This window comes from Heterodontus francisci, chromosome 9 (assembly GCF_036365525.1).
Source record: "Heterodontus francisci isolate sHetFra1 chromosome 9, sHetFra1.hap1, whole genome shotgun sequence".
Taxonomy (NCBI): domain Eukaryota; kingdom Metazoa; phylum Chordata; class Chondrichthyes; order Heterodontiformes; family Heterodontidae; genus Heterodontus; species Heterodontus francisci.
In genome coordinates, this window is record NC_090379.1 from 7,916,000 (window position 1) to 7,938,326 (window position 22,327).

The following is a 22,327-nucleotide window of genomic DNA, read 5'->3' on the forward strand; positions in this document are numbered from 1 at the left end:
AGATGAGATCAACCATGTTCATATTGAATGGCAGAGCAGGCTCGAGGGGCTGAATTGCCTGCTCCTAGTTCTTATGTTTTTATGTTCTTAAATGTGATGGGGGAGGGAACAAGCCAGGGTTACTATGCCTATCGCTCTAGTGTCATCAGGTGGGTTGTGCTTGGGTTAGACTGTGAAGCAATCAGCAACCAAATAGCCTACCAGTACTTCCTGACCAGGTTTGCAAGGGAAGGATGAATGTTTGCAAAGTTACTAGTGACTGTGGTGCCCACAGCCCAATGCTAGTACTGGGAGAGGTGGATGGAAAGGGTAGAAAGGTGGTTGGTAATTAAACACAAGGCACTGGTTAAACTGAGAGGTTTTGCTTGTTTTTTTTCTCAACTTAGACTCAAAATATGCCCCCCAAGATTGTGACTCCTTGCATCAGTCATTTTTACTTTTGTGATGTGTTTACCATTTGCATTTGGTCTGTGCCTGAGGCACCTACTGGTGCTGTCATCAGGTTACTGTGGGGAAAGTAAAACTCCTCTAGAGTGAGGAGAACCTTTAGGAACTGGATAAGATCCCTTGTGATCTCCACTCCAGCTCTCCATCACCATATCCCTGAGTTCATTTTTTTCTTGCATGTTCTCACAAAACATCGGCGGTCTCTTGAACCTACTTAAACTGTCTGTTTCTTTGGTAACTGAGTGAAAAAATTCCAATTGACCATTCCTTGCTCCTAACTCTCCAGTGTTTAATGGAAGACCCTGGTGTTTATCCATTGGCCTTAGTGAATAAATAAAAACCAAGTGCTGGAAATCCTCCACAGGTCTGGCAGTATCTGTGGAGAGAGAAGCAGAGTTAACGTTTCAGTTCAGTGACCTTTCATCAGAACTGGCCTTGGTGAATAATTAGTTTGGGTCAGTTTGTTAATGAGTGAAAGGGTAACTTGACTCAGTGGGTAGCTTCTTTAAGTCTGAAGGTCATGGGTTCAAGTCCCACTCCAGAGACTTGAGCACAAAGTATCAGTTGACAGTTCAATACAGTGCTGTTGGAGTGCTGCACTGTCAGAGGTGCTATCCTTTGGATGAGACGTTAAACCGAGGCTCCATCTGCCTCCTCAGGTATGTGAAAAAGATCCCAAGGCACTTTTTGAAGAAGAGCAGGCAAGTTCTCCCCAGTTCCTAACCAATACGTATCCATCAACCAACATCGTCAAACAGATTATCTAGTCATTGTTTCGTTGCTGTTTATGGCAGCTTGTGCATAAATTGACTGCTGCTTTTATCTAGATTCCAACAGTGACTGCACTTCGAAAAGTACTTCATTGGCTGCAAAGTACCTTGGAACATCCTGAGGTCAACGGCTTTACAATGTTGACTGGATGTGTTAACACATGAAGATAGGGAATTTAATGATTAGTCATTGGCTCATTTTAACCTGTTATTAAATTGGTGTGCTGACCCACAAGGTGTGTGTTTGTTTCAATAGGTATGGTGCGGCCAGAAGTCTTGCTTGTTGCGTGAAAAGCCTGGCCATGAAAACTTCATGTGCCCAGAGGCCCAGGAGTGCCAGGTCAGCCCGTGGCTGAAGTGTTTCTCTCCTCCTTGTACTGACTGGGGGGAGTGTAACTCCTTAAACACTCTGCCCATTAACTCTAAATGCCAACCTAACACAGGTCAACTGGACAATAACTGTGCAAAGATCACACTCATCTTCAACAAGGAAAAGATTCCAAAGGTAAGGGAGACTGTGCAGGTGCAAGGGATTCTTGGGAGCGCGTCGGTGGAGTTTGAATGTATTTGTTGGGATCTGTGTTCAGTCCACCCTGAGGAGATGCAATGGAAGTCTTCTCTGCTGACCATTGTGGTCTTGTGTAATGAGATTGGGCAGTGCCAACACAGTTTATTTTTGAACATCCAACTTAAAACTTGACACTGTCACTCCAGGCCGTAGGATGGGAAATAAAAGTATATCACTGGTGAAATGGGCTCCTCTTCAAAGGTCGGGTAAGAAGTCCCAACTTCTGAAATATAGAATATCGAAAGGTGATCTGACTGATGTGTTTAAACTGTTGAAAGGATTCAGTAGGGTCGATAGAGAAATTGTTTCCTCTTCTGGGGAAAGAGAGAAGGGAAAACATGATCTGAAAATTAAAGTTAGGTTATTTAGGAGGAAAGCACTTTTTCACGCAAAGGGTAGTGGAAATCTGGATCTCTTTTCCCATGACCACCAAAAGGCTATAGATACTGACATAGTTGGAACTTTCAATACTGAGATTGATGGATTTTTACTGGGTTAGGGTATCAAGGGGTATGGAACCCAAGCAGATAAATGGAGTTGAGATGCAGATCAGCCATAATCTAATTGAATGGCATAACAGGTTCAAAGGGGTGAATGCTTGGTGACATTGGCTTACTTCTGTTCCTATGTTGTAGCATAAAACAGAACCCAAACAAGTTTGGAGAATGTCTGAGTGGTGAAACCACATGCTTAAGTGTCTCTAACCAAAATATAGTACAGTGTGGCAAAGTGCCAGTATCATGAGCCACCTGGTCTTCAGGGATTAAATGTGTAGAAAGATTTCTATTATTGCTTGAGAAATGTTAGTGGATTAGGCATGCTCTGAATGTAAGTTATGCAGCGCTTCACCTGGGCATTTCTGAAATTATTTTCAAATTCTTCTTCCCAGGGCATTACCGTAGAATACATATGCTCGGAACTGAGGTATCTACCAGTGCTGCGCAGTCTCTCCAAGGAGCGGACTCTGTTTGTGTTGTGCGATCTTGCCAACACCACCGACAGCGCAGTGGAAGTGGCCATCGTAAGTAACTGTCTTGCTTGGGTTTATGGGCTGCTCACCCACCATGTCGTGACTGGCCTTGCATTTGATCAAATGGGATTGTAAGCTTTGCTTGAATGCAGTGAGTTCCTGCCAATTAGCACTTGTTTAGTTTGGATTTGGATGGGGTCTACGCTAGTTTTGTTAGTAGAATGGAAGAAACGTGCAACACGAGTTTTTCCTGTCTAGCGACACATGTATTTTATTTATATTGTGTGTAAATCCATCACCGATCAGCTGTGACAGGCCATTCCAGCTGTTTACTCTGTGTAAAAAGTATTTCCTGATGTCTAAACTCTCCCTTCACAGTCCTGATGCTGTGCTCTCTTGTCCTGCTGTTCAGGCCTATATGAAAGGATTATTTCAGGTGCACTTTATTGATCCTGCAGTAAAAGTATCTGCAGAGAGAAAAGACAGATTGCAGTTAGAGAAGGGCATAAAAAAAGGGGGGGGGGGGTGCGGCGGCAAAATAGTGATTAAAGAAACAATTATAGTTGTGAGGAAGGATGATCTGGTGGAAGGACCATCAAATGAGGCCATATGGGTCGAACTGAAGAACAAAAAGGGGCAATAGCACTGCTGGGAATGTACTTTTGACCCCCAAATAGTAAGAGGGAGATAGAAGAGCAAATATGTAGGCCTATCTCTTGAGAAGTGCAAAAACAATAGAGCAGTAATAGTGGGGGATTTCAATTACATAATATTAACTGGTATAAAATTAGTGTGAAAGGCACAGGGGGAGCAGAATTCTTAAAACGCATTCAGGAGAACTTTTTCTTTTAGCCAGTTTATAGTAAGACCAACAAGAGAGGGGGGCGATTCTGGACTTAGTTTTAGAGAATGAAGCTGACAGGTGGAAAGGGTATCGGTGGGATGCACTTTGGTGGAAGTGATCAGAATTCAGTTAGAATTAGGGTAGTTATGGAAAAGGACAAAGATAGACCAGGAATAAAAGCTCTCAATTGAGGAAAAGCTAATTTTACTAAGATGAGATGTAATTTAGCTAAAGTGAACTGGAAACAGCTACTTGAAGGTTAATCATTGCCAGAGTGGGAAGCATTCAAGGAAGAGATAGTGAGGGTTCAGAGAAAATATGTTCCCTTAAAGAAAAAGGGTGGGACTAAAAATTCCAGAGCCTGTTCGATGTCAAAAAGTTTAAAGAAGAGCATAAAGATTAGATTAGATTAGATTAGATTCGAGATACAGCACTGAAACAGGCCCTTCGGCCCACCGAGTCTGTGCCGAACATCAACCACCCATTTATACTAATCCTACACTAATCCCATATTCCTACCAAACATCCCCACCTGTCCCTATATTTCCCTACCACCTACCTGTACTAGTGACAATTTATAATGGACAATTTACCTATCAACCTGCAAGTCTTTTGGCTTGTGGGAGGAAACCGGAGCACCCGGAGAAAACACAGGGAGAACTTGCAAACTCCACACAGGCAGTACCCAGAATCGAACCCGGGTCCCTGGAGCTGTGAGGCTGCAGTGCTAACCGCAAAAAGAAAAAGGGGAGTTTACCGATAATTATAATTACTCAATACTGCAGAAAATCTAGGGGAGTATAAAAAATTTAGGAGTGAGATGAAAGGAAATTAGTAGAATCAAGGAAAACACGGATTATTAAAATAAATATATAGAACAAAAGGATAACTAAAAGACTATGGCCCATTGGGAACCAAAAGGATAACCTATGTGTGAAGGTGGAGGATGTGGGTATGGTTCTTGAGTACTTGACATCTGTTTTTGCAAAAGAGCGATGATGCGGAGATTGCAGTCAGGGAGGAACAGTGAGAAATATTAAATGTAATTAACAGACAGAGGAAGTCTTAAGGGGTTTAACATCTTGGAAAGTGGATAAATCCCCAGGCCTGGACAAAATATATTTTGAGCTGTTGAGGGAAGCAAGAGAAGAAATAGCAAAGGCTGTGACCATCATTTTCCAATCATTTCTTGCTACAGGCCTGGTGCCAGAGGGCAGCTTTTTTTTTAATCATTCATGGGATGTGGGCATCGCTGGCTCTGCCCATCCCTGATTACCCTTGAACCTCTGCCGCCCATGTGGGGTAGGTGCACCCACAATGCTGTTAGGGAGGGAGTCCCAGGATTTTGACCCAGCAACAGTGAAGGAACGACGTAATAGTTCCAAGTCAAGATGGTGTGTGGCTTGGAGGGGAACTTGCAGGTGGTGGTGTTCCCATGCATCTGCTGCTCTTGTCCTTCAAGGTGGTAGAGGTCATGGGTTTGGAAGGTGCTGTCGATGGGGTGCCAATCAAGTGGGCTGCTTTGTCCTGGATGGTGTCGAGCTCCTTGAGTGTTGTTGTAGCCGCACCCATCCAGCCAAGTGGAGGGTATTCCATCACACTCCTGACTTGTACCTGTAGATGGTGGATAGGCTTTGGGGAGTCGGGAGGTGAGTTACTCGCTGCAGGAATCCTAGCCTCTGACCTGCTCTTGTAGCAACGGTATTTATATGGCTACTCCAGTTCAGTTTCTGGTCAATGGTAACCCCCCAGGATGTTGATAGTGGGAGAATTCAGCGATCGTAATGTCATGGGGAGATAGTTAGTTTCTCTCTTGTTTGAGACAGTCATTGCCTGGCACTTGTGTGGCGCGAATGTTACTTGCCACTTATCAGCCCAAGCCTGGATATTGTCCAGGTCTTGCTGCATTTTTACACGGGCTGCTTCAGTATCAGAGGAGTCGCGAATGGTGCTGAACGGTGTGCAATCATCAGCGAACATCCCCACTTCTGACCTTATAATTGAAGGAAGGTCATTGATGAAGCAGCTGAAGATGGTTGGGCCTAGGACTCTGAGGAACTCCTGTAGTGATGTCCTGGAGCTCAGATGATTGACCTGCAACAACCACAACCATCTTCCTTTGCGCTAGCTATGACTCCAACCAGTGGAATGTTTTCCCCAACATACCATTGCTTAAAAATGGAGGAAGGGAAAGACCAAGTAATTGCAGGCCAATCAGCTCAACATTAGTGGTGGGGAAATTATTGGAAAAATTTCTGAGGGACAAGATAGCTTGAATTTGTTAAGGGACAGTCATGTCTGACTATCATTGAATTTTTTTGAGGAGCTAACAAGGAGGGTCGATGAGGGTCGTGCATTCGATATAGTCTGTTTGGATTTTATCAAGGCTTTTCGTTCCTACCTGGCAGACTGGTCAAGAAAATAAAAGCCCATGGGATCCAAGGCAAAGTGGAAAGTTGGATCCAAAATTGGCTCGGGCAGGAACATAGGAATTAGGAGCAGGAGTAGGTCACTTGGCCCTTCGAGCCTGCTCTGCCAATCAATACGTTCATGGCTGAACTGATTACTCCACATTTCCACCTATCCCTGATGGCCTTCCACCCACTTGCTTATCAAGAACCTGTCTAATTCTGCTTTAAAAATATTCAAAGACTCTGCTTCCACTGTCTTTTGTGGAAGAGAATTCCAAAGACTCATGATCCTCTGAGAGAACAAATTTCTCCTCATCTTTGTCTTAAATGGGCGACCCATTTATTTTTAAAGTGACCCCGAGTTCTAGATTCTCCCACAAAGGGAAACCTCCTTTCCACATCCACCCTGTCAAGACCGCTCAGGATCTTATATGTTTCAATCAAGTCGCCTCTTACTCTTCTAAATTCCAGCAGATATAAGGTTAGCCTGTCCAATCTTTCCTCGTAAGACAGCCTGCCCATTCCAGGTATTAGTCTAGTAAACCTTCTCTGTACTGCCTCCAACGCATTTACATCCTTCCTTAAATAAGGAGACCAGTACTGTACACAGTACTCCAGATGTGGTCTCACCAATGCCCTATATAGCTGAAGCATAACCTCTCTACTTTTGTATTCAATTCCCCTGACGATAAACGATAAAATTCTATTACCTTTCCTTATTACGTGCTGTACCTGCATACTAACCTTTTGCGATTCATGCACTAGGACACCCAGATCCCTCTGCGTCTCAGAGCTCTGAAATCTCTCTCCATTTAGATAATGTTTTTTTATTCTTCCTGCCAAAGTGGACACTTTCCCACATTATACTCTATTTGCCAGCTCTTCGCCCACTCACTTAACCTATCTATATCCCTTTGTCCTCTTCACAACTTACTTTCCTACCTATGTTTGTGTCATCAGCAAATTTAGCAGCCATACCTTCGGTCCCTTCATCCAAGTCATTTATATAAATTGTAAAAAGTTGAGGCCCCAGCGCACATCCCTTTGGCACACCACTCGTTACATCTTGCCAACAGAAAATGACCCATTTATGCCTACTCACTATTCCCTGTTAGCTAATCAATCTTCTATCTATACCAATATGTTACCCACTACACCATGAGCTTTTATTTTCTGCAATAACCTTTGATGTGGAAATATAAGTACAATATATCCACCGGTTCCCCTTTATCCACAGCATGTGTAACTCCCTCAAAGAACCCCAATAAATTGGTTAGACATGATTTCCCTTTCACAAAACCATGTTGACTCTGTCTGATTACCTTTAATTTTTCTAAATGCCCTACTATAACCTCTTTAATAACTTTTAATATTTTCCCTAAGACAGATGTTCAGCTAACTGGCCTGTAGTTTCCTGCTTTCTGTCTCCCTTTTTGAATAAAGGAGTGATATACGCTATTTTCCAATCTAACTGAGCTTTCCCCGAATCTAGGGAATTTTGGAAAATTAAAACTAACGCATCAGCTATCTCACTGGTCACTTTTAACACCCCAGGACCAAGTCCATCAGGACTCGGGGACTTGTCAGCCTGCAGCTCCAACAATTTGTCCCTGGTGATTGAAATTTTCTTGAGTTCCTCCCTCCCTTCCATTTCATGACTTACAGCTAATACTGGGATGTTACTTGTATCCTCAATAGTGAAGGCCGATGCAAAATATCTGTTCAGTTCATCTGCCATCTTATTATCGATTATTAATTCCCCAGACTCACTTTCTATAGGACCAACTCTTTAACTCTTTTTTAAATATCTATAGAAACTCTTATTAACTGTCTTTATATTTCTAGCTAGCTTTCTCTCGTACTGTAATTTTACCAGCAAAGGATAATTGTCGATGGGTGTTTTTGTGACTAGAAGGCTGTTTCCAGTGGGGCTCAGTACGAGGTCCCTTGCTTTTTGTGGTATATATCAATGTTTTGGACTTGAATGGAGGGGGTATGACTTAAGAAGTTTGTGGACAATACAAAAATTGACCGTGTAGTTGGTAAGGAAGAAAGCCTTAGACAACAGGACGATATCAATGGACTATTCAGGCAGTCGAAACAGTGCAAATGGAGTTCAATCTCGAGAGGTTTGAGGTAATGCCTTTGGGGAAGGCTAACAAGGCAAGAGAATACACAATAAATAGGATACTAAGTATAGAGGAACAGTACATGTCCACAGAACCCTGAAGGTGGCTGGACAGGTAGATAATGTGGTTAAGAATGCATATGGTCTACTTGCCTTTATTAACCAAGGAATAGAATACAAGACTGGGAGGTTATGCTGGAACTGTGTAAAGCACTAGTTCAGCCACAGCTTGAGTACTTCATGCAGTTCTGCTCACTGCACTATAGGAAAGATGTGATTGCATTAGAGAGGGTACAGAGGAGATTTACAAGGATTGGACTGGAGTATTTTACTTATGAGGAAATTTTGGATCAGCTAAGGTTTTCTTTGGAACAGAGGAGTCTAAGGGGACTCCATACTGGACCTGGTGTTGGGGAATGAGCCCGGCCAGGTGGTTGAAGTTTCAGTAGGGGACTACTTTGGGAATAGTGATCACAATTCCGTAAGTTTTAGAATACTCATGGACAAAGACGAGAGTGGTCCTAAAGGAAGAGTGCTAAATTGGGGGAAGGCCAACTATACCAAAATTTGGCAGGAGCTGGGGAATGTAGATTGGGAGCAGCTGTTTGAAGGTAAATCCACATTTGATATGTGGGAGGCTTTTAAAGAGAGGTTGATTAGCGTGCAGGAGAGACATGTTCCTGTGAAAATGAGGGATAGAAATGGCAAGATTAGGGAACCATGGATGACAGGTGAAATTGTGAGACTAGCTAAGAGGAAAAAGGAAGCATACATAAGGTCTAGGAGGCTGAAGAAAGACGAAGCTTTGAAAGAATATCGGGAATGTAGGACCAATCTGAAACGAGGAATTAAGAGGGCTAAAAGGGGTCATGAAATATCTTTAGCAAACAGGGTTAAGGAAAATCCCAAAGTCTTTTATTCATATATAAGGAGCAAGAGGGTAACTAGAGAAAGGATTGGCCCACTCAAGGACAAAGGAGGAAAGTTATGCGTGGAGTCAGAGAAAATGGGTGAGATTCTAAATGAGTACTTTGCATCGGTATTCACCGAGGAGAGGGACATGACGGATGTTGCGGTTAGGGACAGATGTTTGATTACTCCAGGTCAAGTCGGCATAAGGAGGGAGGAAGTGTTGGGTATTCTAAAAGGCATTAAGGTGGACAAGTCCCCAGGTCCGGATGGGATCTATCCCAGGTTACTGAGGGAAGCGAGAGAGGAAATAGCTGGGGCCTTAACAGATATCTTTGCAGCATCCTTAAACACAGGTGAGGTCCCGGAGGACTGGAGAATTGCTAATGTTGTCCCCTTGTTTAAGAAGGGTAGCAGGGAAAATCCAGGTAATTATAGACCTGTGAGCCTGACGTCAGTGGTAGGGAAGCTGCTGGAGAAGATACTGAGGGATAGGATCTATTCCCATTTGGAAGAAAATGAGCTTATCAGTGATAGGCAACATGGTTTTGTGCAGGGAAGGTCATGTCTTACCAACTTAATAGAATTCTTTGAGGAAGTGACAAAGTTGATTGATGAGGGAAGGGCTGTAGATGTCATATACATGGACTTCAGTAAGGCGTTTGATAAGGTTCCCCATGGTAGGCTGATGGAGAAAGTGAAGTCGCATGGGGTCCAGGGTGTACTAGCTAGATGGATAAAGAACTGGCTGGGCAACAGGAGACAGAGAGTAGCAGTGGAAGGGAGTTTCTCAAAATGGAGACATGTGACCAGTGGTGTTCCACAGGGATCCGTGCTGGGACCACTGTTGTTTGTGATATACTTAAATGATTTGGAGGAAAGTATAGGTGGTCTGATTAGCAAGTTTGCAGACGACCCTAAGATTGGTGGAGTAGCAGATAGTGAAGGGGACTGTCAGAATACAGCAGAATATAGATAGATTGGGCAGAGAAATGGCAGATGGAGTTCAATCAGGGCAAATGCGAGGTGATGCATTTTGGAAGATCCAATTCAAGAGTGAACTATACAGTAAATGGAAAAGTCCTGGGGAAAATTGATGTACAGAGAGATTTGGGTGTTCAGGTCCATTGTTCCCTGAAGGTGGCAACGCAGGTCAATAGAGTGGTCAAGAAGGCATACGGCATGCTTTCCTTCATCGGACGGGGTATTGAGTACAAGAGTTGGCAGGTCATGTTACAGTTGTATAAGACTTTGGTTCGGCCACATTTGGAATACTGCGTGCAGTTCTGGTCGCCACATTACCAAAAGGATGTGGATGCTTTGGAGAGGGTGCAGAGGAGGTTCACCAGGATGTTGCCTGGTATGGAGGGCGCTAGCTATGAAGAGAGGTTGAGTAGATTAGGATTATTTTCATTAGAAAGACGGAGGTTGAGGGGGGACCTGATTGAGGTGTACAAAATCATGAGAGGTATAGACAGGGTGGATAGCAAGAAGCTTTATCCCCAGAGTGGGGGATTCAATTACTAGGGGTCACGAGTTCAAAGTGAGAGGGGAAAGGTTTCGGGGGGATATGCGTGGAAAGTTCTTTACGCAGAGGGTGGTGGGTGCCTGGAATGCGTTGCCAGCGGAGGTGGTAGACGCGGGCACGATAGCGTCTTTTAAGATGTATCTAGACAGATACATGAATGGGCAGGAAGCAAAGAGATACAGACCCTTAGAAAATAGGCGACAGGTTTAGATAGAGGATCTGGATCGGCGCAGGCTTGGAGGGCCGAAGGGCCTGTTCCTGTGCTGTAATTTTCTTTGTTTTTGTTCTTTGAGACCTAATTCAAGTGTATAAAATTATAGAAGTTCTAAATAGAGTCTGTCTTCGAGAGACTGACTAATGAGGAAGTGCTGGAAATGGTTGGAGAAAAGAGGAAATTAGTGCATAACATCAAAGAGAAAGATACAATACTTCAGTCACATCATTCGAGCAGAAGGTAGACACAGACAATTATTAGAAGGAAAGATTGATGAAAACGTAGGAGCAGAGAAGAAAATGGATGGCAGATATAATGGACTGGATGCAGCTGACCTATGCAGAATGTGTAAGGACAGCACAGGACAGAGAGGTGAAGATCCATGACAGTCAAGCTCCTGGGAAGAGGATGACGCCAACGAACGAACAAGTTAGAGTGGAAAGGAAGGCCCTATTCTCTTGGTTGAAGGGTCCATAACCAGGGGTCATAGATGTAGGGTAAAGGTAGAAGGTTTAGAGGGGATTTGAGAGGGGAACTTTTTTCACCCAGAGGGTGGTTGGGATCTGGAACTCACTGCCTGAAAGGGTGGTAGAGGCTGAAACCCTCATCACATTTAAAAAGTACTTGGATATGCACTTGAAGTACGTAACCTACAAGGTTACGGACCAACAACTGGAAAGTGAGATTAAGCTGGATGGCCACTTGTCGGCTGGTGTGGACACAGTGGGCCGAATGGCCTCTTTCTGTGCTGTAAATTTCTATGATTCTGTGATGAGCTCATTGGCGTATACCCTCCATTAAGTCTGGGAACTGAAAGGCAAGTGAATCCTTCACTCGAGTTGTCTCTAGTATATCCCTACAAGGACCCCATTAAGCTGTTTATTTGAGGCTGAGCGTTCTTGGTCCTTGAAACTCTTTGACACTAATTGTGCAAATGTTCTGAAATGCACTTAAAGATAATCCCAACATTCTCCCCATCCCTCTGTTACAAAGGAACAATGACTGGGAATGGGAAGTTGAGTATAAATCGGGTGGGGAAGATCCTGGGACACCACTTCCATTTCTTTCCCCCTCTGCCCCAAACTGAATTTAACTTGTCGGTACTTTACTAAATGGGCAAGGAAAAGGGAAGTGAAATGCAGATGCTAGCTACTGGAGAGACCAAGCTCTCCTGATATCTCCATAGATTTACCCAGCCGATGACTGAGCAATACAAACCACAGGAGGTCCTGGCTTTACTTGCCAGTCTCTGCTCAGTTGGCTGATCTCAGTAGGGCCCTTCTGAATTATAGAGGCAGTAATCAATTCCTGCTTCCGAGAGCTGTCTGGAGACCACTCTGGAAAGTTGGTGTCAGGAGGTTGGATTTGGCTGTGATGCCCTCACGATTGAATAACCCATTGATGTCTGCTGTCAAAGCTCATGAATGAGGTCCGTTGCTTGATTGCTGATTTTTTTTTTCTGTATTTGCAAAACCTTCTGTATATGGTTTCATCTCTTTGCTCTACTTCTTTCCTCCCCACCCCTGCTAGTCATTTACCCAACATAGCGAGGACCAGGATGGGATCCTGATTCGGGAGGCAGTTACGAAGATAGTCGACAATGTGACCAAACGACAAAACAGCACCATGATGCTCGCAGTAATCGAGGTGAAAATAGAGACAGCGTACGTTCCTCCTTCCCAACCAGGTATTGGAAACTGTTCTTTTACTAATGTGACCTGGCCTGTTCTGTCTGTCTGCATGTTGTTAGACTGAAGCTAAGTCCTCTTTCCACCTGATGTCCGTGGCTGAGTCTCTTGAGTCAGAAGTTTCTGGGTTCAAGTCCTACTCCAGAACACATAATCCAGCTGGAGCTCCCAGTGCAGTAGTGACAGAGTGCAGCGTTGTTGGAGGTGCCATCTTTGAAATGAGACATAAACTGAAGTCCCATTTGCCTTCTCAGGTAGACTTAAAAGATCGGTGTCCTGGCCAATATTTATCCCTCAGACAACATCACTTTTTTGTTTAAATACATTGACTATTGTGTTGTCAAATATGGCAGCCATTCTGCACGAACAATGAAGTCACTGTTGCAATGTAGGAAAGGATGAAGCCAGTGACCTGCTTATCTGGGCATTTTTAGTGTTTGGTTAAAGGAGGACTGTTGACCCATGGCACTGGGAGAACTTCAAAGTAATAATAATTGTGGATATACTTGACAAGGTGGCAGCATTTGTGGGGAGAGAAGCCATTAACATTTCAGATCAATGACCATTCCTCAGAACTGGAAAATATTAGTTGTTCTTGTTCGTCAGATAGTGTCATGGCAATCTTAACATGCACCAGGACTGGTAGTGATTCGCATCTCATCTGAAGGCTAGCACCTCTGATGGGACAGAGTTTAGGGGAAGAGGTGTTTATTCAGCCACTACCCTGTGTGCTACACTTAATCTGCAATTAATATTGTTACAATTTCTCCTGGTTAATTGAACCCACTGTTGAACACACAATCCAGGCTGACACTCCCAGTGCAGTTCTGAGGCACTGTCGGCAGTGCATCTTTCAGGTGAGATGTTAAACTGAGTACCATTTACCCTCTCAGGTGGATGTAAATGATCCCATGGCCACTATTTTGAATAAGAGCAGGGGTATTCTCCCTAGTATCCTGGCCAATATTTATCCTTCAACTGACATCATTAAAAACAGGTTATCTGGTCATTTAATCTTCTCGCTGTTTGTGGGAGCTTGCTGTGCTCACATTGGCTGCATTTTCTCCTCGAGTACAACTCTTCAGAAGTGTATAACAGGCTATAAAGCACTGTGGAACAGCCTGAGATTGTGAAAGGTGCTATAAAAATACAAGCCATTTACTTTTTACAAAACATTTCAGTGCCACTTGTTTACATTATTCTAACACCCTCGCCCTTTATTCTGATTTATGCAGCATACTTGGTCCCGCTGCTAAGTGTGGCATTTGGCATGATCTGGTTGATCTGCATCATCATCTGTGTGTGGTGGACACGGAAGCGGAGAAAAGAGCGAGAGAGAAGCCGTCCGCCCATGGAGGACACTGTGAACAATCAGTGGGAGCCCCTGAAGCCCATCAGGAACCCCATCGATAAACCCTGCAGCAACAAAGACATTCAATACGAATGCAAAAATTTAATGGCCCCTTGCAGCCGGACTCTAATGGCAGTTGAGGAGGCAGAAGAGGAGTTGGGCGTGGACAAGTGCCCCTCCCAAAGATGTACAATTACATTCTTGCCAGCAAAAGGCGACACTAAATCATCGCAGTTGACTCCAGTCAAGCAGCCGCATCGGACAGGCAAAAGGGACAACCGCTGCCTGAAAAATGTGAATACATCAAACCATGAAGGAGGTAAGGATCTTTCTGTATGAACAAATGGGAGAATTGTTTTGTGCCTACAGTTTTTTTTTTGGAGAGAGAGAAAGGGAGGGAGAAACTAAAATAAATTCCTCATTGCCTCCTTGTCCTGTAAGACTGAAAACATCTAGCAGAGTCTTCATGGTCAATCAGTGTCTCTCTTTTGGTGTGTGTATAGAGCATTATTTACCAAGTGTCTCTTTAAATCTTGTATAAATTATTTGTGACTTGTTCAGTGTCAAGATCTCTTTGCCAGTTGCTATACATTTTCTCCTCATAAAAGCTAATGGGGGGCATCACCTTTTGGATCCCATAGCAATGGAGAAGGAGGAACCAAGATTACTTTATTATCCTCCCATTTTAAAGGAAACAAATTGTTTACATAGTTTTTTGTGGCTTTTTTTTGTAGTACCTTAGCATAGTTTTCTTTGTATATTGGAACCTCCTGGCTGAGGCAATTGATGAACCTTGACCTGTTGTTTTGATGACCTTTCACCTGACTTCAAGTTTGTTCTCTACACTTGTGGTGCAGTTACCCACTGTTGGGTTGGTTTTAGTTTGTGGGGTGGGGGGGGGGGAAGTAGGGATTTATAGAATATATCAGGATCGTATTGCCGACCTATAGCCTCTCCTCCTCTCAATCGAGACTGTTGGCTTTGGTGAACGTGCTGCTGTTTGGGCCTTCTGCAGTTCTCCATTTCTGGGAAGTTGCTGGCTCACCAGACTTTGGGAAGGAGAAAGAGGAAAGAAGCATTTGATGTATCAGTGGGAGGGGAGTGATTGTGAGGAGAGAAAGAGGAGCTGCTGTACGCTGGGCCCGATTGTCACTGCTGTACGCTGGGCCCGATTGTCACTGCTGTACGCTGGGCCCGATTGTCACTGCTGTACGCTGGGCCCGATTGTCACTGCTGTACGCTGGGCCCGATTGTCACTGCTGTACGCTGGGCCCGATTGTCACTGCTGTACGCTGGGCCCGATTGTCACTGCTTGGCAATTGTTGCCCTGAAGGAGTAATCAAGGAGTCTGTATTAATGGAATACAAGGGGAGTGGTTCCCAAGACTTGTATTTCAATGGGCAGAGGTTGGGGTGGGGTGGGGGGGAATAAACAGCCTCCTCTCAAACTATGTTCAGCAAAAAAAAAACAATTTCGCTTCAGAAAAATGCCACGGAACTGAAGTGCCTTGTTGCCGTTCGTTCTTCGAAAAGAGGTGCGTGCATTTATACAGCTCTTTAACACATCTCGAACATGCCTTGAAAGAAGCTCCACAAGGCGAGTTATCTTGAAGTATGGTGAATGTCAGGTGGGTGTAGTGGCACCCATTTTTTTTGTACACAGCGAGATCCCACAAAGGGCTGCCAGCTTAATGACCCAAATTTGCCTTGCTCTTAATTCACTGACACACTGATTACAGTATTGGAGGGATGTGGCAAGTGCCTGGAGGTTGAATTGCTATAGCAACTGTCAAAGATTGTCCTGCTGATTTTGATTTTTTTATATATATATATTAATTACAAGGTGAACTATGTACCTTCCTTATTGTCCTATAATAAAATAAACGATTGTAAGTGTATGATCAAAGCTTCTGTATATATGTATATACTTAAGGAATCGATGTGTATATTTGATTGAATAACTTAAGAAAAATATTAATTCAAGTTTTTTGTTTAGATGCCATTCCTTTTTTTATATTGAAAAGGAATTTTGATGGCATTTCTCTCATGCGCAGGCACACAGGCAAACCTCTTATTCTAGTCTTTCCATTAGAAATCTTTAACTTCACATCTGGCTAAAGGTCAGAACACGTTGGCCTTTATTTTATGTTAAGCTCATGCATAAAATCCCAAACTGTAAATAGATTCGGCATGCTTTCAGTTATGCTTCTGCGACTCCCATTCATTGCCTGCACATCACCTACTGGGACTCCCTCCTCCCTCCCCACCCCCACCACTCCCCAGCCTGGTTTCCATGGGAGAAGTGGAGGGGGAAAAGTGAGTGGCAGCTTGAATTTGGATCTTCTGACCCCAGACCAAAAATCACCTCCAAAAGCTGGAGTTTTTTTTAAAAAGTGGTTATTCAGGAAATATGGGGAGAGGGGCAGGAGAATTAGGTCCATGTTCCCATATGCATGCTGTCTACTAAATAATAAAAAAAAAAGTCCAATTCTCTCTTCCACACATGGTCTACTTTTAATTCTTTAAAAAAAGATGAGTGCAGGCGTTAAACACCGTTTTTATTTTGTGACAAATGCGATTGTGTGCGCTTCGAACATTCTTAAAAATGTTTAATCTGGTTTTAGACGGGGCAAAAGTAGGTGAAACTACCCCTCAATGTTGCCCAACCCACCTCTGTTATTCCAGCTCCCACCTCTCATTATTGCGTAGAGTCTTTAATTCTGACCTAAGAATGTTATGGAGCTGACTAGGTGAACACAGAGGAAAAAGTCTTCCCTCTCCCTCAACCCCTCCCCCCCTCTCCACCTGTCCCTCCCTCCCCTCCCACTTCCCCTCTCCCCTTCCCCCGTCCTCTTTCCCCTCTCCCTCCCCTTCCCCCTCTCCCTCTCTTTCTCCCCCTCCCTGTCTTTCCCCTTTTCCTCCTCTTTCCTCCTCTTTCCCCCTCTTTCCCCCCTCTCTCTCCGCCCCCCCATATGTTAACCAACTCTTTTCTAGAAAAGCCTATTAAGCGTAAAGAATATATTTCAGCTTTGAGCAGAGAAATGAATGAAGGGAACAATTTCTTTTATGTATTTTTCATAAAAAGCAAATATTACTTTTGTTCCAGCACACACAATGGTTGATGACTAAACAAAAAGTGGCTTACCTCAAAAAGTGGTTTGAAAATATTCTACCCTGCGACAAGTTACCCTGACTGAGGAGAAATGGTTTCAATTCAAAATGTGGAAGCAAAAAAACTAGGCTTATGTTCTTGTTTTTGCTAAACTTTATTGTAAATTTCTTCAGGTTAAATCCAGACCACAATTCATCCAACCAAAATAGGCTTCCGCTTCATTGTGATATAAAATACTTAATGGGCTAACTGTGACATTTTCTTTCTGAATTATGGATGAGAGCTTTTGTTTTCTGAATCACGTTGCACGTTTATTGATGTCGACCGCACAGTGAGAGGCTGGAAAAATGATCTCGTTTGAAGAAACGGGGTGGAAAATTAAAAAAAAAACAGGCTGGCTGATTTTAAAATAGAGAAAATGACCAGAACAATTTATGTACGGACTCCAAATAAAGTTGTAATTTTTTTTGTATAAGGACGCTTGCGTTGCCTTGCAAAAGTCCTCTGTTCATTTTAGTGCATTTTGTTTGACAAGTTCTTAGAGATAACTTTCAAAAAAACCTATTTATTAAAGCGTTTTATATTAACGTCTTCCATTGTGCCTCATGGTTTTTATTCTTGGGGATCGGTATGGATTAATGCTGGGGTGAGTGTATTTATTTCCATGCCTATTCAGGCTAATAGGTTGACTCGGTTCAGTGCTAGTACTGATAGCTAGGGCAATAACTTGGGTGCTGCCATTGGCCTCAATGATCCTGGACTCAGGAGGCCTTGTCTGCAGTATTGGATCATCATCCAGCACCAGCAGACACACAGGAACACCATCGCCTCTAAGTTCTCCTGCAAGTCTTACCATCCTGACTTGGAAATATATCACCGTTCCTTCACTGTCACTGGGTCAAAGCCCTGGAACTCCCTTCCCAACAGCACTGTGGGTGTATCTACACCACATGAATTGCAGCAGTTCAAGAAGGCAGCTCCCCACCACCTTCTCGAGGGAAGTTCGGGATGGGCAATAAATGCTGGCCTAGCCAGCGACATCCACACCCCAAGAATAAATTTTTAAATATGTGTACTGCAGGTGGCTGCTCTCATCTTGCTTTCACTAAATTACTGTTGTGGATCAGAGGGAAAAACGATAATACCTTTTTGTAAAAGGAAAATGCCTTGTTATTCCCTGGAAATAACCAAGGAAAATCTGTGACTGAAACAGGTTTGCTAAATCCTGCCCTGTTTTGGCATGTAAATCTCTCCTGGATGGGCACAGTGGCGCAGTGGTTAGCACCGCAGCCTCACAGTTCCAGCGACCCGGGTTCAATTCTGGGTACTGCCTGTGTGGAGTTTGCAAGTTCTCCCTGTGTCTGCGTGGGTTTCCTCCGGGTGCTCCGGTTTCCTCCCACATGCCAAAGACTTGCAGGTTGATAGGTAAATTGGCCATTAGCAATTGCCCCTAGTATAGGTAGGTGGTAGGGAAATATAGGGACAGGTGGGGATGTGGTAGGAATATGGGATTAGTATAGGATTAGTATAAATGGGTGGTTGATGGTCGGCACAGACTCGGTGGGCCAAAGGGCCTGTTTCAGTGCTGTATCTCTAAACTAAGTTACCCAGCATCCAACACATGGTGATACATTAGTAAGAGAAAGAACTTGCATTTATATAGCGCCTCTTGGCCCATCATAAAGTACTGCACAACCAATGAAGTACTTTTGAAGTGTAGTCACTATTGTAAGGTAGGAAACACTGTACTCAATTTGTGCACAGCAAGCTCCCAATAACAGCAATGTAATCTGTTCTAGTGATGTTCCTTAAGGGCTAAATATTGGCTCAAGACACCAGGGAGAAATCCCTTGCTTTTCTGAATAGTGCCATGGGATCTTTTATATGCATCCAAGAGGACATACAGCAGCTTAGTTTAATGAAAGACAGTACCTCTGTCAGTGCAACACTGTCTCAGTACAGTACTGAGAGTGTCAGTCTGGATTAGGTTTTCCAGTGACTGGACTGAAATTTGATCCAATAGGAGCAGGAACAGACCACATGCCCAAGCTTGCTCCACCATTTAATACAATCATGGTTGATCTGCCTCAACTGTACTTCCCTTGATTCGCTGAGACCCCAAAAATCTGTCTATTCCAGCCTTAAATGTATTCAATGATGGAGCATCCACAACCCTCTGGGGTAGAGAAATCCGAACATTCACAATCCTTTGAGTGAAGTAATTTCTCCTCATCTCAGTTCCTAAATGATTGACCCCTTATCCTGAGACTGTGTCCCTGTGTTATAGATTCCCCGACCAGGGGAAACAATCTCCGTGTCTACCCTGTCAATTTCTTCAGAAGCTTGTATGTTTCAATGAGATCATCTCTCATTCTTCTAAACTCCGGAGAGTATAAACCCAATTTACTCAGCCACTCATCATAAAAAAACCTGGTCTGAAAAACTACCGTTCACCACTACTCTCTTTCCAATCACTCAGCCAATTTTGCATCCATTCTGCCACTGTCCCTTTTATTCCATCCTTCAACTTTGCTGACAAGCCTGTTATGTGGCACTTTATAAAATGCTCTGTGGGAGTCCATGTCCTTCATCTCTACACCCTGACTCAGTCACACCCTCCTGTCCTTGACCATTGATCAACTCTGTAATTCCACTTAACCTGAGGGGTGCGACAGTGTCCAGGTAACTCCCCCCGATGCCCTGCAATGTCTGCAGCTCGGACACCAGCTTAACAAATCTTAACTGAAGTTCCTCGAGCTGCAGATGCTTACTGTAGACATGGTTGTCTGGGATCAAAACGCTCTCCACAAGCTCTGACATGCTACAGTTAAGGTCCATCACCTGCCATGTCTGTCTAACATTTATTTATTTAATTTGTTAATTAGTTCATTTTGTAAAGTACTACCAAGTCACAGTTTCTTAGCTAACAGACAGAAGAAAAACACTTACCAGCTACTGCAGGTAAAACAAAAATAATAAAAAAAATAGCACCCCCTTCCCCCTCTGCACTGCATTTCTGACTTCAGCACTGTTTACAAAACACTCATCCTGTGATCACTCTGTACTCCACACACACTTGCCCTGAAGCAGGAGTGCTACCCACTAAACCATAGCTGACACCTCACGTTAGTACTTTGAGGGTAATGGTTGTGTTGCCCTGTGTATGTTGTCTTTTATTTGTTCATGGGATGTGGGTGTCGCTGGCTAGGCCAGCATTTATTACCCATCCCTAATAGCCCTGAGAAGGTGGTGGTGAGCTGCCTTGAATACAACTCAGTGGCTTGCCAGGCCATTTCAGAGGGCATTTAAGAATAAACTACATTGGTGTGGGTCTGGAGTCACATGTCGGCCAGATCATGTAAGGATGGCAGATTTTCTTCCTTAAAGGACATTAGTAAACCAGATGGGTTTTTACGAGAACTGGTAGTTTTGTGGTTACCATTGTTGAGACCAGCTTTTTATTTCAGATTTATTTAATTAACTGAATTTAAATTCCCCAGCTGCCATGTGTCTCCAGATCATTGGTCCAGTAAAAATACCACTGTGCAGAGGAGATTCACCAGGATGTTGCCTGGGCTGGAGCATTTCAGTTATGAAGACAGTATGGATAGGCTATTTTCCTTGGAGCGGAGAAGGCTGAGGGGGGAACCTGATTGAGGTATACAAAATTATGACGGACATTGATGGATAGATAGGAAAAAACTTTTTCCCTTAGCGGAGAGGTCAATAACTAGGGGGCATAGATTTAAGGTAAGGGGCAGGAGGTTTAGAGGGAAGTTGAAGAATTCTTTCACCCAGAGGGTGGTTGGAATCTGGAACACACTGCCTGAAGGGGTGGTAGAGGCAGGAACACTCACGACATTCAAGAAGTATTTAGATGAGCACTTGAAATGCCATAATATACAAGGCTATGGGCCAAGTGCGGGGAAATGGGATTAGTTAGGACGGGTGCTTTATGGTCGGCACAGGCACGTTGGGCTGAAGGGCCTGTTTCTGTGCTGTAAAACTCTGTGACTCTATGAAAGTAGTGCAATGGGTCAGCGTTTAGGGAGATATGAGGTTAGGTGAGGTTGTACTCCATTTGCTGAGAGATGCAGGAGTTTTATTTTCTGGATCATTTTGATTCAATTTGAACTATGCATTCACAGGAGTGTTTTCTGAGTGTTGGGATAAGGGAGTGCATAATAATTAATAGGGACACTTTCATCTTTTGAGTCTTAAGTACCACCACCCGTACCATGAGCTTGCTTTTTTTTTGGGTAAGTGGGGTGTATGGTGTAGTGAGGGTGGAGACAGAACAGGACAGCATGCATTCTCTTTTGATAATTGGAAGTAAGAGCTGCATAGATGGAGACAGTGCATTTGAAGTTGTTACATTATTAGAGTGCTATTGATCTGTACTTGACCATCTTCCTTTTATGATGTGGTTTTTGGAGCCTTGTCAAGGACGCATGTTGGCTTCGTTCAGTCAGCCCAATTTGAGTGGCTATAATGTCACTAGATCTATCTACTTTAACCTTCTCTGCTGCAATGTGGATCTTGAGGGCCAAGTGGCTGTGTAATGTAATAATTCTCATGTCTTAGTTGTTAATATAGGTTCAAAGAGTTGGGACTACATTTTAGAGAAGCATAGACTTTGGGATGATCTGATTGGAACAAACTTCATCTTATAAAACTCAATTAAATAGGTTAGGGAGGAGCATGGATCACAAGTTGTGTAAGGCCAGATCTAGGTTAGATGAAGGAGGGGTTGGTTCTTCTCCCAGATCATGACTGACTCTGGAACAGGCTTTGGCTTGTGTGGTGGACATCGGTTCACCGAATTCCTTCAAGCAAGAGCTGGACCTGTTCCTGGCTGGGGAGATCACCTTGTAATGAAGGTAGGTGTTGCATCGAATTATCAGGGCCAGAGTGATTCCCAAAGTTGTCTGAGTTTTTAATCTGGTCTCCTTGGAGATTACGTGGTTTTTAGGTGCGGTGGGGAGTGTACATAGTGCAGTGGACAAGATATCACAGTTGTGGGAAAGACTGGCTGGACAGGAGGAGGATCTTTACCTGTCCTCTAGTGTTCCTCAGTCTGAAGTGGGTGGTGGGAGGTGTATTACACTCTAAAGCTAGAATTCCCAGCTCAAACAGTACCTGTTATATACATGTGTTTTATAGTCCCAGATCTACATGAGAAATAAGATCAGACTAGGTCATACAGCCTCACAGGCTCTGCCATTCAATAAGATCATGGTTGAACCTATGCATCAACTCCACTTTCCAGGCCTATCTCAGTATCCCATGATTTCCTCAATTTCCAAAAACTAGTTGAGTAGTGTCAATATTCTTTTGTTATGGCTTTGACACCACTACTCACTACTGAGGTAACAACTTTGAACTCTT

General features: G+C 43.6%; 1 protein-coding gene across 3 annotated transcripts in view; it reads left to right on the plus strand.

Moving 5' to 3' along the window:
• jag2b (jagged canonical Notch ligand 2b) overlaps positions 1-17,530 on the plus strand; it is a 244,731-nt gene extending 227,201 nt beyond the window's left edge. For all 3 annotated transcript variants that reach the window (XM_068038507.1, XM_068038508.1, XM_068038509.1), the window contains 5 exons: positions 1,474-1,722; positions 2,675-2,806; positions 12,320-12,476; positions 13,713-14,147; positions 16,934-17,530. In XM_068038507.1, coding sequence (XP_067894608.1) covers positions 1,474-1,722; positions 2,675-2,806; positions 12,320-12,476; positions 13,713-14,147; positions 16,934-16,956 — 996 coding nt within the window. In that variant the 3' untranslated portion in view covers positions 16,957-17,530. The remainder of the gene's footprint in view (positions 1-1,473; positions 1,723-2,674; positions 2,807-12,319; positions 12,477-13,712; positions 14,148-16,933) is intronic.
• The last annotated feature ends 4,797 nt before the right edge of the window (positions 17,531-22,327 follow it).